This window comes from Magnolia sinica, chromosome 6, assembly GCF_029962835.1.
Source record: "Magnolia sinica isolate HGM2019 chromosome 6, MsV1, whole genome shotgun sequence".
Taxonomy (NCBI): domain Eukaryota; kingdom Viridiplantae; phylum Streptophyta; class Magnoliopsida; order Magnoliales; family Magnoliaceae; genus Magnolia; species Magnolia sinica.
Genome location: NC_080578.1, coordinates 24,422,477 through 24,438,988, shown reverse-complemented (window position 1 = coordinate 24,438,988; position 16,512 = coordinate 24,422,477). Strand labels below are relative to the sequence as shown.

Below are 16,512 nucleotides of genomic sequence, written 5' to 3'. Positions count from 1 at the left end.
TATACATCGCACTATCTGATACTACTTTGATACAGGACAATTAACCACTTACTTTAAAAGCTTGAACTGATAGAGCATGGCGAATTAATCAGTTCAAATTGATAGAGCATGGTGAATTAATCTATTTATCTTATGGCCCAAGCCCCACATCGCATGAGTTAGAACCTCGGTTGAAACCCCCTCATGGGCCTCATATCACATGGATATCGCCTCACACGTGTGGAGCCCGCCTTACACGAGCTACTTGCCTCACATAGGCCACCCACCCCGAGTGTGTCCCTACATCCCATAAGCAACTCCACTTGAGCCCGGTGTGAAAATGCCACTGCATTAAAAAGTTATAAGGCCAACAGTTAACTGAGCCAAAGCTCTACCCATAATTTTTTATTTTTTATTTTTATTTTTAAAAAAAGAAGAACAAGAACAAGAACAAGAGAAAAGGAAAAATGACAAGAACTCTCTCCCATAACCATGAAAATTGACATTCCATGCACGACATGTATCATGTACGTAGAGACACTTCAATCTAACAAGAAGGAATGCATTCCAAGATAAAAATGAAATAATCGGCAAAACAAACTAAATTGCCATCTTTGCACTTTCATTTAAATGAACATACATATTATAGTATCATTTTCCTTCTCTTTGATGATAGAAATAGATAAGGGATACAAAGGTCATATATATATCTTGACATTCTGTCCAACCGGATTTTCTATAACATGGCCAACTTCCATTTTGGTGTCCTTCCATGGCCATTTGCCACAGCCAAACTGCCAACCAGCCAGTGTCTCCAGAACAGGATCTTCAAACCTGAGCATGAAGCCCTGTGACAATGCCCCAATGTTAGTTATGCCATCTTTTGCTTTCGGGTTGTCTGCCTTAGCCTCCGACCGACAAACTTGAGAATCTCATCGATGAGAACTACTGGCGCAGAAACCAGAATAACAAGAAACCACTCGTTCAAACTCAATGGGACGATGCCAAACACATCCGCGAGAAGCGGGATGTAGAGTATGAGGAAATGGAGCCCAAATGAAACCGACATTGCCACCAAAAGCCAAGGATTCCTCCATGGCGGCATCGTGAGTAAGCTGTTGTCTTCAGATAAAGCATTGAGGGAATTAAACATCTCAATCGCTACCAGAACAGACAGCGACAAAGTCACTGCCTTTACTTTTCCAAGTGAGAAATAGTCACACGGGTTAGAGAAGGTGATTAAATGGCTGCCGGCCGAGAACGGAGTGGCTGTGAAATTTTCCCACGTGGGGCACTCGCCCCACGTGCGGAGTTGGGATAGAGTGACCAATGTGTGGCCGTCACTGGAAAGATCGATGCCCATAAAAGACGCTTGTGTGTACCACAAGACGAAGATGCCGACCGTCGCAATGCCCACATATGAACCAATCACCTGAGAATACAGATGCAGGAATTAGTCAATGAGAATTGACAAGTTCAAACTAAGTCAAATCAAGTTGGGATGATTGGAACTTCTTGTACTATGTAATTGCACTTAGTGACCAAAAAATGACAGAAGTAACAAGTGCTCACCATGTAACGGAAGAGAACCCAAGAATTAATAAGTGGGTCATTGCTCTTGCGGGGTGGTTTCTGCATGATATCAACATCGGCCGGGTTAAAACCAAGGGCTGTCGCAGGAGGGCCATCAGTGACCAAATTAACCCAAAGGAGTTGCACTGGTATCAAGCACTCCGGAATGCCCAAGGCGGCGGTCAGAAAGATAGAGATCACTTCCCCCACATTAGATGATATCATGTATCTGCATGGTGTGAAAATAACTGTCAATAATTCATTTAAAGCAATGAAGGAATTGAATCATGGGCCAGCAATACCACTCGTTGCTAGCCAGAATCAACCAGAAAACTGTCTCAACTGACTGAAACAGGTGAAAATGGTGGCCTAAACAGAAACCAAGCGACTCAGTTTCAGCGAGTTTTGATTCCTTGATCACAAGTGGTCTATAGCAATACCTGATGAAAGCTTTCATGTTATTATAAATAGAACGGCCTTCTGCAACAGCTGATACAATGCTACTGAAATTATCATCTGCCAGAACCATGTCCGATGCTTCCTTTGCAACCTGAAATATTTAAGCAGTGTATAAAAATGAAAAATGCCTCAGAAGATATAGATATAAATCTTGCTACCTGACGCAGGACAGCCCTAATTATGATGCATGCTCATGGACATAATTAAACAGCGGAAATAAAAGGAATAAATGATCTAAAATTCTAACAGTAATCATCATAACTGAGAAAATCATAAAGAAAACATGCAATGGAGCGGGCCATCACTACAACCATGGATTATGGAATTCAATTACTACTTAGGTTGGATCCGGCGAGGGATGAGACCTCCCAATCTTGCATGGTCACACCCAATTGATCAATGAAGATCACTAGTCCGAAGAACCAAGAAGTTTCTCGGATTAGGGATTTGAGAATTTGGGGGTTTAGGGTTTAGATCGGTTCTCAAGATTTTGATCGAAGAAGGATTAGCCAAAACTGGAAAATAGAAGGAAGAAAATTATTACCTTGAAGAAGTTGGAGGGGCACAAGAAGAAATTAGAAGAAGAAGATCAAGGGAAGAGAAGAAGCACCATTAGAGAGAAGAGAGGAAGGAGGCAACCAAAGGGTTTGTTTTTCATTAATCAATAGTTGAAATTCGAGTTAAGTACGGAAAAGTTTGGGCGCTCGGTCTTCTTTCTCCAATCTTCCTTCACATGTGTCTTCCCTGAGTGGAGTCTTCTATATGTCCAATCACATGTGAAAGGTCTTCAGCTCCTCAATAGTCGCCTATCCATAAGGACGGCACTTGTGGTTGGCGCTTTCTTCGTTGGTACACCTTGAATGCGCTTGTGTCCGCATCACTACCACTCATACTTAAGACTCATTTCACGGTTACGAAGTTGGCTAAACCATTAATAAAACAATCAGATAGGCGTCTGGTCATTCGATAGGCCATGTACATACAATCAATGTGGCGTGATGATAAATGTTCTTAACCTTCCATTTCTGAGTGTGCTGGCCCACTTGATGAGTAGACCAGCCTGATTTCTGGGCCAAGGCATCTCAACAGTGACACCCGCTGTCAGCCAGATTGGTGCATTGGATCTCAAACACGGATGCCACATTCACATATGTATGCTGTGAGTGGACGGATGAGTGCACTTTCGCATGATTATTAATTTCTAGACAGATTGTACCATAACAAACCTCAAGCAAGGCCACACGTGTTACCAGAAAAAATCGTAAAAAATGGAGTGCACCAGAACATAGTAACGAGTGAGGTTAATGTTACCTCAGTTCCAGCGATACCCATAGAAATTCCAATGTCAGCCAGTTTCAGCGCAGGTGCATCATTTACCCCGTCTCCAGTCATGGCAACGATCTCACCAGCTTCCTTGAGCATCCTAACGATTTCTTGCTTGTGCTTAGGCTCTGCACGAGAGAAAACCCGCCCTCCAGGTTTCGACAAGATTTCCATTTGCTGTCTGGAGGGAAGAGACATGAACTCTTTACCCGTAAAGCTTTTCCCTCTGAGATCATTGCTGTCAGAAAATAATCGAATTTCTCGACAGATGGCCTCTGCAGTGGACTTGTTATCGCCCGTGATCACCATAACTCTGATGCCGGCATCTCTACAATCCTCGATTGCCTTATGAACTTCTTCACGAGGCGGATCCTGTTTTATTCATAGTGCAAAGCATTAGAATAACTCAAGAAGTATTGCGTAAAATCAGGGACACCAAGGAAATTTTGCTAATTACACGTGCACAGGTAGGTCCCAGCCCCTCTACAAATTGCCATTCATGTCAACATCAGATCTATTAATCAGATGGACCACAGTTTGTAGATCCATGGCATGAAAATCAGGCCTATCCACTCATAAAAGGGCCACAGTGCATGAAACCAACGGAGCTGCATAAACTTGCCATTTGTTACACTGTAGCCCACCAATGAGTAGGCAGGTCATATTTTTGGTCCCGAGCACCTAACACAGTGGGACCCAACTGGTGACAGCTCCTGTGTTCCACCCATGTGCCAACTGGTCAAAAGTGGCGGCCCGTAGAGGGACTTGAATTGGATCTAAACTGACACGGAATTAGCTAACTTGGGAAAAGAAAACTACAACAATGAGTACTTACTCTCAGACCAACAACTCCGACAAAAACTAGATCACTCTCAATTCCAGAGTAGTTTGCCGGATCAAGCAACTTCTTGTGGGCGGGATGGCTCTCAGCATAGTAGTCTGAAAACTCTCCTAAGTCGTCTTTAAATGCCATACCCAAACACCGCAAGCCGTTTGAACTCATCTCGTGGAGTTTCAACAGTAATAGTTGTCTACATGGCTCATCAATTGGAACAATTGATCCATCGGCGAGCTGCACCTGCGAAGTCCGCTCTAGTACACTCTCGACAGCACCCTGTAAATTAAAAAACCAAGAATGCAAGCACGAAAACGCTGTTAACTTGAAAAATGTGTTTGCCGAGATCATAACCATGGTGTTAAAACTTGTAAACTAGATTCAAAAGTCTGTTGGGTCAAGTCAAGTAACTCAGTCAAGTTTCTTCAAGTCCTGAATACAAGATTCAGTGATATTTTAGTATTTAAATTTATAAATATCGTTAGAGGCATAGAGTGAGAGGAATCAATTTTTCACAAGTTTGTTGAGTTTTAAATTGAGACTTGAGACAACGAAATCAACCAAGCTGTGAAAGTCTTGACCAAGCCCCAAATTGAGTTTTTCAAGAGACTCAAGTCAAGTCCAGTTTTTGTGGGTTTTCAGACTTTGATCACAGCCCATAGAAATAAGTACATAACCAGAGATCAAGTGCCCATGTGGTGTGGGTGGGTGTGTGAGTGCGTGTGTGGGTGAGTGAGTGTGAGGGTGGGTGTGTGAGTGTGTGGGGGTGTGGGTGTATGTGTGAAAAAAAAAAGTATATTACCGATCGAAACAAAGCATACTAGTAGCTATAAACTTTGAGTAAGAAACTAGAAATAAATAAATAGGACTAAACCAGGAATCATCATCATCATCTAAGCCTATCCCAACTAATTGGGGTCGGCAGACTGCACAATGAATGTGAATGTTATATGCTATAAATGTTTACAGATAAAGAACCATGTGGAGCATTTATTGAATTGGTAGATAAACTTAGATAAAGTTTTAAGTTAGTTTAAAACACCATACACTGGACGAGGAGTAACAGTGCTGAGGAATGCCCTCAAGACTTCACAAAAATAAATTGAACCCAACCATTCCTCTCCTTTTGCTTAGGTGGTCCATGTAATGGCTACATACCCTCCAAGGTCAAGGGTTCAAGGAGCTGGTCTCACCATAACTCAAAAGAAAAGAAGAAGGAAAAAAAGAAGAAGAAGAAAAGGATTACTCATTCAAACAGAAACTAGAAATCAAAATATTATGCTAGAAAAGCTTTTAGAAATATAATCACCTTGACAAGAAGACGATTATGCCCATTAAGCTCCCGGACAATAACACTCATGGATTTACGGACACGATCAAACTCCAATGTGGCAATCCTTCTCGATCTTTTCATCCACCACTCACAACAGCCTAAAATAACAAGTAATGATTAAGAAGTGAATATTGCAGGATAAATAGAAGACCAGATGCCAAATATAGGATAGCATGATTATGCTCACGTAATTTGACGGTGATGGGGTCAATAGAATATTCTGCAGCAAGCTGTGTGTCCCGGATTTTATTCCTCGCCTTCATGTCTGGAACACCCATCTTTTCGACCAAAACCTTTTAGAAAAACAAAATAAATGAAATAATCAGACTAATCAGTATAATATAAGAATAGCATGTGGTCATATTACTTCCAAAAGTAACTATGAGAAACACTCATGTCATTACTTATTACATTCCCTACTGATAATGGAACAAACAATTCACTAAAGATGGACTTATATGATCCTCGATTCTAAGATAGATGGATATAGTATCTCCAGGTTATCAGTTTATACTAGTGGGCCCATAATTCAGTGATGATGGAGGCCATTGATCCAATGGGCACACACTGGATAACTGAACCATGGGCCCACCTTTACAAACTGAAAACCCAAGTATCCTGTACATAAGCTGCCACTAAATTATCATTGACAACCTATATATCTAATTTCAGTGATTGCAGTAAAGCTGACCTTGAGAGCAGCCTCAGTTGGCAAGCCTGTCGCTCGGAAGAGGGCCCCATTGGAAAATATCCCAGCATCATTGCATATTGCACATATCTCTGCTAAGGCTTGCAAATTTGCATCCATATTGTAGTAAGTCCAGTCTACAATGCCTCCATCCTTAGGATTGTATGTCGTGCCCTCAACATGAAATACTCGGGAAGCTGAAGTCTTGCCGCCCAAAGTGAAAAAATCAGTCACGGACATTTGATTGGTGGTAAGTGTGCCGGTCTTATCTGAGCAAATTACAGTTGTGCATCCTAAGGTCTCCACGCTTGGAAGCTTCCTTACAATCACATTTTTCTGTGCCATTTTCCTGGTACCCAAGGCCAAACATGTTGTAATTACGGCAGGCAGACCTTCAGGAATGGCAGCTACAGCAAGGGCAACAGCTATCTTGAAATAATAGGTGCATTTTTCCAAAGAAAACTGGAAATTTGTGGGCCATCCATCCACAACATCCCATGTTAGAAAATATTTATAATTGATGATCCACACTACAAGGCAAACGAGCCCAATAGCAGTTGTTAGCCTCCCACCAAATTCATCCAGTTTCTTTTTCAGAGGCGTGCTGTTTTCTTCCAGCGAAGCTTCGTGTATTTGAGCCTGTATCTTCCCGATTTCAGTATTCATACCAATGCTGACAACAATGCAAAGGCAACTACCGTTTGCGACCGTTGTTCCTGAGAAAACCATACATTCTTTTGCCTGCAATTCACAGTCATCCATGAACACGGGGTTTGTACTTTTTATCACAGGCATGCTCTCTCCAGTCAATGAGCTCTGTTCCACTCTTAGAGTCGACGTTTTCAAGGATGCTACTCTCATGTCAGCGGGAACCTTATCTCCAACCCTCAATTCGACAATATCGCCAGGAACAAGTTCCCGTGCAGGCAAGTCCGGTACATAGAATCCTCTAAGAACCTTTGCAGATTCACATTGCATCTCCTTGAGGGCTTCAAGAGCCCTCTCAGCATTAGTCTCCTGCCAAACTCCAACAATGGCATTGAGAACAAGGATCAGGACAATGACGAGTGGTTCCACATATGCCTCAAAGACTGCTTCCCCAGATTCACTCCCATGTAAGTAAGCGAGAACAAACGAGATTAAAGCTGCAACAAGCAGGATCTTGACAAGCACGTCGTCAAACTGTTCCAACACCAGCCGCCACAAGGGCTTGCCTTTTTCTTTGACGAGCTCATTCCAACCGTACTTCTCCCGACGTTTCTCAACTTCATGTGAACTCAGGCCTCTTTCCAATTTGACATTGTATTCCTTCAAGCACTGCTCGACGGACCAAGACCATGCGGGAAATGGCTTTTCTTCCATTTAACACGTCAGAAAGTTACTTACAGAATAGTGCAAAGGTCATGCTACATGATAAACTCTAAGTGACTCGCCTCGAACACATTTCAGATCCCTGTATGAGAGTTCAAAAGAAAAGAAAAGAAAGAAAAAGAAACAAATAAAATAAGTTTCAACAAGCATGAATGTAGCACTCAATCAGTCGAATGCAGTAGGACAAGAAATTGAAAAATGCAGGGAATAAATAAAGTCAAATTGATGGAGAAGGCGTAGCAATTGGATTTTTCTTCAACAACTACAAGAGTGAATTTCAGTGAAAATCTTTCTTCTTCTTCTTCTTTTTTTTTTCCTTACGAGGACCCTAGGTGAAAGATTAAAACTAATAAAAAAATAATTAATTTCTCTTCATATTTCCTACTATTCCTTCTATATGGGAACGCCAATTGAACTATAAAACCCAAATTTTTAAAAAATAACAATAAAAAATCTTCTTCCCTTCTTCTTTTCCACTTCTCAATATGAATCACAATCGAACTATTAAAAGTTTAAAACCTAATGTCACAACCCAGATTTCGGGTACTTGGCGTATACTTCGGACCCGAGATTCATGTCATGACTTTTACACTAAGTATACTTAAACTATTAGATACGCTTACACAAATTCGCCCAACTAGTAGTACTACCATAGATCTAAGTTTCATTCATACTCAGCCACATCTCATGAATAAGAAATTGACCATCAATTCCAATCATCAGTTATTAAGTTATATTAACATAGTTAAAGACCCTCCCATTCGGGGTCTTATGCAATAAAATAAATTTTGTCCAACAACTTGAAAGAAATAATTAATAATCCAAAAGCATCAAATAGAATTAAAATGATAATCATGGTTGTTCTAGGGCAACAACTTACTCCTCTATCAAGTAGGGCCACGTGTCCCTTAGGTCCTTTTCCGGCTCGACCACATACTGTGTTCTCGAGCACCTAGCTCACCCTCAATCACATCTGTATGGTTTTACATCAATAAAGGGTAAGCTAGCCAGGCCTAGTGAGAAGTCCCGGCATGTTTCTTCCCATCAAATTAGAATAGAATAACAACAATCATACATAATATAAGTTCAGAATGAAAATGCAAATGTTATGCAATGCGTGAATGCATCACGTGGGAATCCGTCCACTTGCTTGATTTGGAAACCCGTCTACCTACATTTGTCCCTTGGCGAGCTTCTACCATTTAGTAGGCACAGGCAAGGCCCGCATCTACTCCTTGAGTAAGCTTCCACTAGCATAGTGAGGTATACCATGCAGGGAGGTCCCTCAGGAATTTAGCACGTGTTGTGCATGCAAATGATAGATGCACAAGCATATAAAGTACTCGTGAATCATGCATTGTATAAATCATTTCGATTTTCAGATTTGAATCAAAACAGCCCCATATTATCTAGTAATATCAGTATATCATTCAATTCATGTGCAATTAGTAATTCAATATACATGTTGCATTAATACAGTAACTTAGATAATTGATTATACTAACACATTAATCAAACCATATCATTATTATTATATTAATATAGAAATCACACGTTCATCCAAATATTACTATATTGATACAAAAATCACACGTTCATCTAAATCAAGTAAGAGTACATGGCAACTACATCAGGGTAAGTATACAACATATCAAACAATCAATCTATTTTAACTTGATAAAGGAGAAACACATTGGGATCACTCACCTTGATGCGGTAAAGATAATTCCGTAAACCAATGGTTTGATTTGAATTAGAATTCCCTAAAATCACATAAATGAAAATTATTTTTAATCTTACTAGTTCACATGGTGGGGCCCACCTTTGATTGATCAAAATCCATTTAAGATGTCTCATTTAAATGAATTCTTAAATTAGAAAATAATATTGCAAACATTAAAGTGCTATTAGAATTAGCCCACTAAAATTTCTATAGATTCAGGCTGTTTTCAATAACCGTCCTGAAAGTTAATTTTTCTGAAAGTTCGGGCAGCATTATTCAATATTATGCTAGAACCCCCTGACTTTGCGAAAAATTCTATTTTAACCCTGAAATTCTGAATTTATGCAGTTTGTGATGATTTACATGAATTTTTTGGGATTTATTTACTTTGATAATTTAAGGTTCGAATTACCTTTGGTAGATGGATCAAGGCCAACCATTGATCATCACTCGATTAATTTCCAGGGACAATCGATGATCATCTTAATCCGACCATCCATACCTTAATTTATTACAATTATTAATGATCACATTGATTAGTCAATGCGGCCCAGTAGATGGTTAGATCGATCATCAAATCTGGATGCCATCATCATCATCTGATATCCAGATTTTGATAGTCGATGTAGATCGAGTTAAATCCCAACCATCCAATGATTCCACACAATAATTAACATATGATTCATTGTCTACCATTTCCTCAGATTGATACGGCCCATCCAATGGTTCGATTGGTCTGAAATTTAAGATTTTAATTTATTTTGTTCTTAAGAATCTGATGAACGGTGATGATTTAATCATACGTTTCAGATTATGTCATATAATTATATTTACCAAGTTATAGCTTGCGCAAATAATCACTCTTCTAGTATTAATTCAATTTCCTTGAATTACGGAAGAACCTTGGTAAATCTATGATCGGTACGGTCCCTTGAAGTGTTAACTAGGTATGATTCTTAAAATTATTACATAATTGAGTCTTAGAAAACCTATGAACTATACAGATCATATCGATTGTTATCCATTATGGAAAAATCTCACCTTCTGCACATCAGCTCTAAAGCCATGCACATCGGTGAACCTTTTTCACATGGATAAGTTAGACATACACAATGGATGCTTGATTGATCTAATCCGTCCAATGTGTATATCAATGCCGAATAAAACTATTGCAAAAAGAAAACAAATGAAAAATCATTATACTAACCTGAATAGATGAATTCCAAAAACCTCTCTCACTTTCCCTTTCATTTTTTTCTATGAATTTCTCTCTTTGGTTCTTTGAGTCTCAGTAGGACTCTCGTTTTCACACGCTCCCTCTTTAAGAGAGATAGTTCGTTGAGAGACTACGAGATACGAGTGAGAGTTTGGATAAAGAGAGATAAGAGGAGGGATAAGAAGAGATCGGCAAATCTCTTTCTCACTCAAAATTAAATTTAAAAAATTTTATTTTTATTTTTATTTTAAAAAATACGGGCGTTGTACCTAATAAATGTTGGATTTTACAGTTTAGAAAACTATTTATACAAAATAAAATTAAAATGAAAAAAAGAGAAAACTTATTGGTTTGTAGAAGTCGAGGTGTGACGTGAGTTACTCAGCTTGAAATTGATTTTTTCCTTCTTGGACCACGTCCCAAGTGCAACAGGATTCAACGGGCAATCGACCTCCAGGATACAACGACTATCACTCGGTCCCAATGGTGCCCTCACTGTACACAGGCTCGAACCACTTGCAATCTTAACCCGAACCAGAAAATATTTAAACCAAAACTGAACTTTTTTCTTATATTTAAAACAGATGAGAGAGTTTATTTTTATAGACTTTGTGAAGACACCTTAAGGGTGTAGAGCCACCCTTTCAAAAAGGATTGTGACTATTGGGTTTAAACCCAATTAGTGTGACCCTTGGGCTTGAGAAGATACAATTTTTCAAAACAAAATACGAAAGGGTTCAACCCTTCCAACTTACGTGAAAAGACACATCCGGAGGGCACGTGTGCACCTATGGCCATAGCCACGTCCCGTCCCTACGAAAATTTTGAAACATTAAATTGTTTTAAAACAATTTAAAATATAACAATCCCTCACATGTTTCAAAATTTATGACATTTCGGGTTAATATGGAAGAGTTGTGCAATGGTGTTGGTGTCACCATAGACTTGAACCGACATTAGAGTAAGCAAGACATGTTTATAGGAATTTAGTGACACTTAATTTTGAAACATTAATTTGTTTTAAAACAATTTAAAATATAACAATCCCTCACATGTTTCAAAATTTATGACATTTTGGGTTAATATGGAAGAGTTATGCAATGGTGTTGGTGTCACCATAGACTTGAACCGACATTAGAGTAAGCAAGACATGTTTATAGGAATTTAATGACACTATAGTCTTGAACCTGACTCCTTTTGATGTAAATCATAAGTACATGCCACTCACACAACTTTTCCACTACAAGTGATTCTACGATTCGGTGCGTTTTGGCTATGCCCCATTACCTGAATTTCACGAGTGCTCTAGAGAATTCGCCTAGATCCTCATAGGAAGCGGCCTCCACCTCTACACCCATATAGGTGAATTCCATCTTTACACCCATATAGGTGAATTCCATCAAATATACGCAACAATTGGATACACCACCAAATATATGGCTATGGTTTCATTAAGAGTTCAAAAACTCATCCTTCTTCATTGCTGCTCGCACTGCTACACCATAAAAGGGGCTCATTTATCTCAGTGCAACTGTCTACCTCGTATCTTATTATAAACCCACCGAACCTATCTCATTAAATCTCCACTTGTATAGGTTGGGTTGCTGACACTGGCAGCTCATATATTAGGCTCAGCCCCATTCCCTTCGATGCATCATTAACTAATCTTTTAGATAGTCATTTGGTTAAATGATTTAAAAGTTTATGACCCGTAGGCCTTCTACCTCCACGTGACATTGCGTCATTAGGCTTTCGCCTATAAAATTAAATAAAATTCACCAATACTACCTCCCATAGGAGTTTGGCCATGTCTTAGTCTCAGTGTGGCTAATTATCCTTTCAAACCAGCTACGAATCATCACCTTAATAAGTTATTACCTCATATGTTTGAAATTTATTTGCACATCGAGACAGTCCGAACTATGTACTTCATAACCAATTTAAAGCCCATGTTGGATTCTTCTTTCTTCTTCAAAAACTCTTGTACCAAAACCCATCACTTAGGTGGCATGTCCATCTCTACATGGTAAAAACACCTGACAACTGATCTTTTCATATAAATTAAGTGCTTGTGACCATTGTTTATAGCACCTCACCATGGATAGGCCGGCCAAAACATTCTCAAGATTGAAGATCCTACAGAATGCATTTGAGCCCAATTTAAATTATAGCGGACCATTGCTGAATTTCTCTTTTTAACCATCTGGTTTTATATTAGAGATGGATCATGGACAAGTTAAGATTGAAATATCTTAGAGATCTTTTGGACAATCTATCCTATGTGAGGTCCATCAGATCAGTGGACTAGATCAAGGGTCATGGGCTCTACTTGTGCAAGGCCATGTAGAGAGAATATTGTAAAGCCTGTTAAAGGGAAATGCCGTTTGCTCTCATGCAATATGTCAAGTTCAAATAGAACGGTTATAACCACCAGAGGCTCCTTGTTAGAACCCTTCCTAAGGGGCACCAACTTGAAAATGATGGGGAGGCACATAATCAACAACAACATTTCTCAAGACCAAGAATTCATTCCTGGCATGTACGTGACAGATTTAGACCCTTCATCCGATTGGTTATACAAGGAATACTAACCATCTGCATGTGAGGACCTAACGGACTCATGGGATAATGACCACACCATTGACCTATCAGACTCATTTTGGAGAATGCTTTGGAAAATTGCATTCTCGAGTTTCTTTCACATTTCTTCTTCCAATGTTTTCTTTTTAACCATGCATGATGGTTTATAAAGAAGAATTCCTAATATGGTGGAAATCCCAACACAAAATCCCATTTTGAAATGCATTCTGGGATTGATCCTCATTGTATATCCTACTCAGTGTGGTGCAGCAGTTTGATTTATTTTCATGTCTAGGTTACGTTTGGCTCAAGCCATGAGAAAATAATTTGCAATTTTAGAGATCTAAAAAGAAAGGCTCTTTAATGTCATATCATGATTTTGAGAAAATATACTAAATGCAGCCTTTCTTACGAGTGAACAGGTCTGACATTATCCAAGAGGTAGGCACTATAGCTTGTTTGGATTTTACAAGCATGTAATAGAATAGCATGTGTTTAATACATAAAGACCATCTGTAGGTCATAGCTCTAGTGCACAAGTTGGCCTTAGCCTAACCCATCTGACAACTTGAAGATCATGCTCTGTGCCAACAGTGGTACAACGAACCCAGCCAATTGTCCAGGAATCCAGGCCTCGCATATGTTTGATTAGTAGTCCAACCTTCCCCATCAACTATTGGATCCAAATTAATAGTCTGGATCATTGAAGCATGAGCTCACATGTACGGAATATGCAAACCAAAAAACTTCGCACAGTTTGATCTGTCAGACATTGATCATTTGTAGATATTAAGATCTAAAGTTCTCTGCATGTGTTTACTTTTATACATGATTTTGTACAAGTAGTGCAAAGAACTCGTATAACAGGTATCTACAAGATCCTAGCCATTAGGTGGGATATGACAACTCTAGATTATATGGGTCGTGGCTCACAAATCAGGTTGGTGTGGTTTCCTTTTGGGATATTCCAACAAGATAGATGTAAACATAATTCTTAAATGGTTTTCCAAACAAAATTCGATTTCAAGATTGTTGGATTTTACATTTTGGAAAAATACTTAGACAAAATAAAATTAAAATGTGAAAAAGAGAAAACTTATCGGTTTGTAGAAGTCGAGGAGTGAAATGAGTCACTCGGCTAGAAATTGAATTTGCCCTCCTTGGACCACATCCCAAGTGCAACAGGATTCAACGGGCAATCGACCTCCAGGATACAACGACTATCACCCGGTCCCAGTGGTGCACTCACTGTACACGGGCTCGAACCACTTGCAGTCTTAACCCAAGCTAGAAAATATTTAAACCAAAACTGAACTTTTTTTTTTATATATATTTAAAACATATGAGAGAGTCCATTTGTAGACTTCGTGAAGACACCCTCAAGGGTGTAGAGACACCCTTTCAAAAAGGGTTGTGACTATTGGGTTTAAACCCAATTGGTGTGACCCTTGGGCCTAAGAAGATACAACTTTTGAAAACAAAATACGAAAGGGTGCAAACTTACATGAAAAGACACATCCGTAGGGCACGCGCACACCTATGGCCACGGCCACGGCCCGTCCCGATGGAAATTTTGAAACACTAATTTGTTTTAAAACAATTTAAAATATAACAATAACTCCTTTATTCTATCCGCATGAATGCTTCATGCTAGGAAACCCAATTGAACTACCAGAAACCCAAACCCATTTCCTTTTGTTCCATATTTTATCTTCCAGCAAAGCTACCCACCCAATTGAACTACTAGAAACCCAAACCAATTTCCTTTTGTTCCATATTTTATGTTCCCGCAAAGCTACCCAATGGAACTGGAAAAACCCAATAAAATCCTTCTACCCAATTGAACTGGAAAATCCCAATAAAATCCTTCTACCCAATTGAATCAGAAAAAACCAATAAAGTCCTTCTACCCAATTCAACTGGAAAAACCCAATAAAATCCTCTCTTTTTTATGTTCCCTTTTCCTCATATTTTCATATTGCTAAGAAACTCAGTTCAACTATCAAAAAAAAAAAAAAAAAAAACTTTTTTGCATCCTGGTTAGAAACACAATGAACAATTAAAACCCAATAAAAATCCTATCTTTTTATCACCTTTTACATTCTATTTTCTATCTTGCTAAGAAACCCAATTGAATCATCAAAAACTGTAACCACCCCACTTTTTAACAACTAAAAACATAATAAAATTACTCTCTTTTCACCTTTTTCCACTCTCCGCTTCTTCGTCGACAACCCAACTGTAATTTATCACCCATCAGTCCATAAACCCAAAATATCCCATTTACTAAATCAAATATGTATCAATAAACTCATCCAAGTAATTTGGAATACTTCTCCCCTCTTTTCATCTTTTCGTTAGAATAACTGAAACTTAATAAAATCACAATAAATAGCCTCTAAATCGAACACCCATTTCATGTAAACCAAAACATCAAAAACCCAACAAAGAAAACTCATTCCTTATAATAATCAAACCAAAAAAAAAAAAAAAACCCACAAAAAATTGGTGGAAATCTTACCGAGGAGTCTCCGCTCCGAACGACGTTCGTTTCTCAGGCGAAAAATAAATAAAACTCCTTCAATAGAGCAAAGAGGAGTGAAACACGATTAAAACCGAAAAAAGGTAAAGATGAACAGGGAAAATAAAGAAAAAGTTAGAGAGGGTTGCGTTTGAACCTCGAGAGAGAAGAGAATGAGAAGATGGCTTGGAAACCAAGCAAAGAAAATTCTACTTGTTTCTTTCTTCGAACTGAGAATGAGAATGAGAATTTAACGGGCGAAATTACTCCCTTTTTTTTTCCTTCTTTTGCTATCGAACGGTCATCTTCGGCTCTTTCCTCGTAGCTTCCTAGCGCCAACTCCTCTTTAAAAAGAAAGGGTAATAAATAAATAGTCCGTTTTCCCTCAGTCGCGACTGAGATTCCATCGTGTGTCGCGAGCCACTGGACCCCACATGATTTGAATTGCCCATTTGTTCTGTACTACCATTGATAATCTAATCTCTCTTCACATAATCGCGCTTCATTGATAATCCTATACGTCAAAATTTTAAGGGCCGTTTGGCACCATGGATTTGAGGGGATTTCAAATCCCCCCAGTCCCTCGGATGGAATAGGGGTTTTGAAATCCGTAGAAGTTTGGATTAAATCTAAAATCCTTCCAAGAGTTGTATGCATGAAGGGTGTGTTACTATACTAATAATTTATAATAATATTGCAGAACAATTAGATTATCAATTGCATTACTATAATTACTTTAACATGATGATCATCACCGTTCAAACATTGTTCAAGTAAATCAATGGTTAAAAATCGTTGGTTAATCACTTGAACATGATTTTGTGTTTATGACCCATCCGAGACTTAGAATTTTATCTTTTTCAATCAAAATATATATTTCAACAAGCTTATTATAACCATCGTATCAAACAT

The 16,512-nt window shown here is 38.8% G+C and overlaps 1 protein-coding gene across 2 annotated transcripts; it reads right to left on the bottom strand.

Annotated features, from left to right (window-relative positions):
- Positions 1–560: 560 nt before the first annotated feature.
- Positions 561–15,936, bottom strand: LOC131248559 (calcium-transporting ATPase, endoplasmic reticulum-type). Of its 2 annotated transcripts, XM_058248898.1 has the most exons (10): positions 15,758–15,936; positions 15,601–15,657; positions 6,193–7,642; positions 5,689–5,794; positions 5,478–5,599; positions 4,169–4,447; positions 3,322–3,705; positions 1,992–2,101; positions 1,552–1,780; positions 561–1,411 (listed from the first exon to the last, which is right to left on the bottom strand). In XM_058248898.1, the coding sequence occupies exons 3-10, from the start codon at positions 7,549–7,551 to the stop codon at positions 851–853; spliced, it is 3,150 nt and encodes a 1,049-aa protein (XP_058104881.1). In that variant the 5' UTR covers positions 7,552–7,642; positions 15,601–15,657; positions 15,758–15,936; the 3' UTR covers positions 561–850. The 2 variants fall into 2 exon arrangements, with proteins under 2 accessions (XP_058104881.1, XP_058104882.1); XM_058248899.1 differs by lacking the exon at positions 15,758–15,936 and having other exon boundaries at positions 15,601–15,740.
- Positions 15,937–16,512: the final 576 nt, after the last annotated feature.

Bases quoted from the DNA above. Each gene is read 5' to 3' on its own strand.
- LOC131248559 (XM_058248898.1), bottom strand. From the start codon at position 7,551: ATGGAAGAAAAGCCATTTCCCGCATGGTCTTGGTCCGTCGAGCAGTGC. The intron at 4,448-5,477 runs GTGATTATATTT...TTTAATTTACAG, and splicing joins ATAATCGTCTTCTTGTCAAG to GGTGCTGTCGAGAGTGTACT. The intron at 2,102-3,321 runs GTAACATTAACC...TAAATATTTCAG, and splicing joins TGGGTATCGCTGGAACTGAG to GTTGCAAAGGAAGCATCGGA.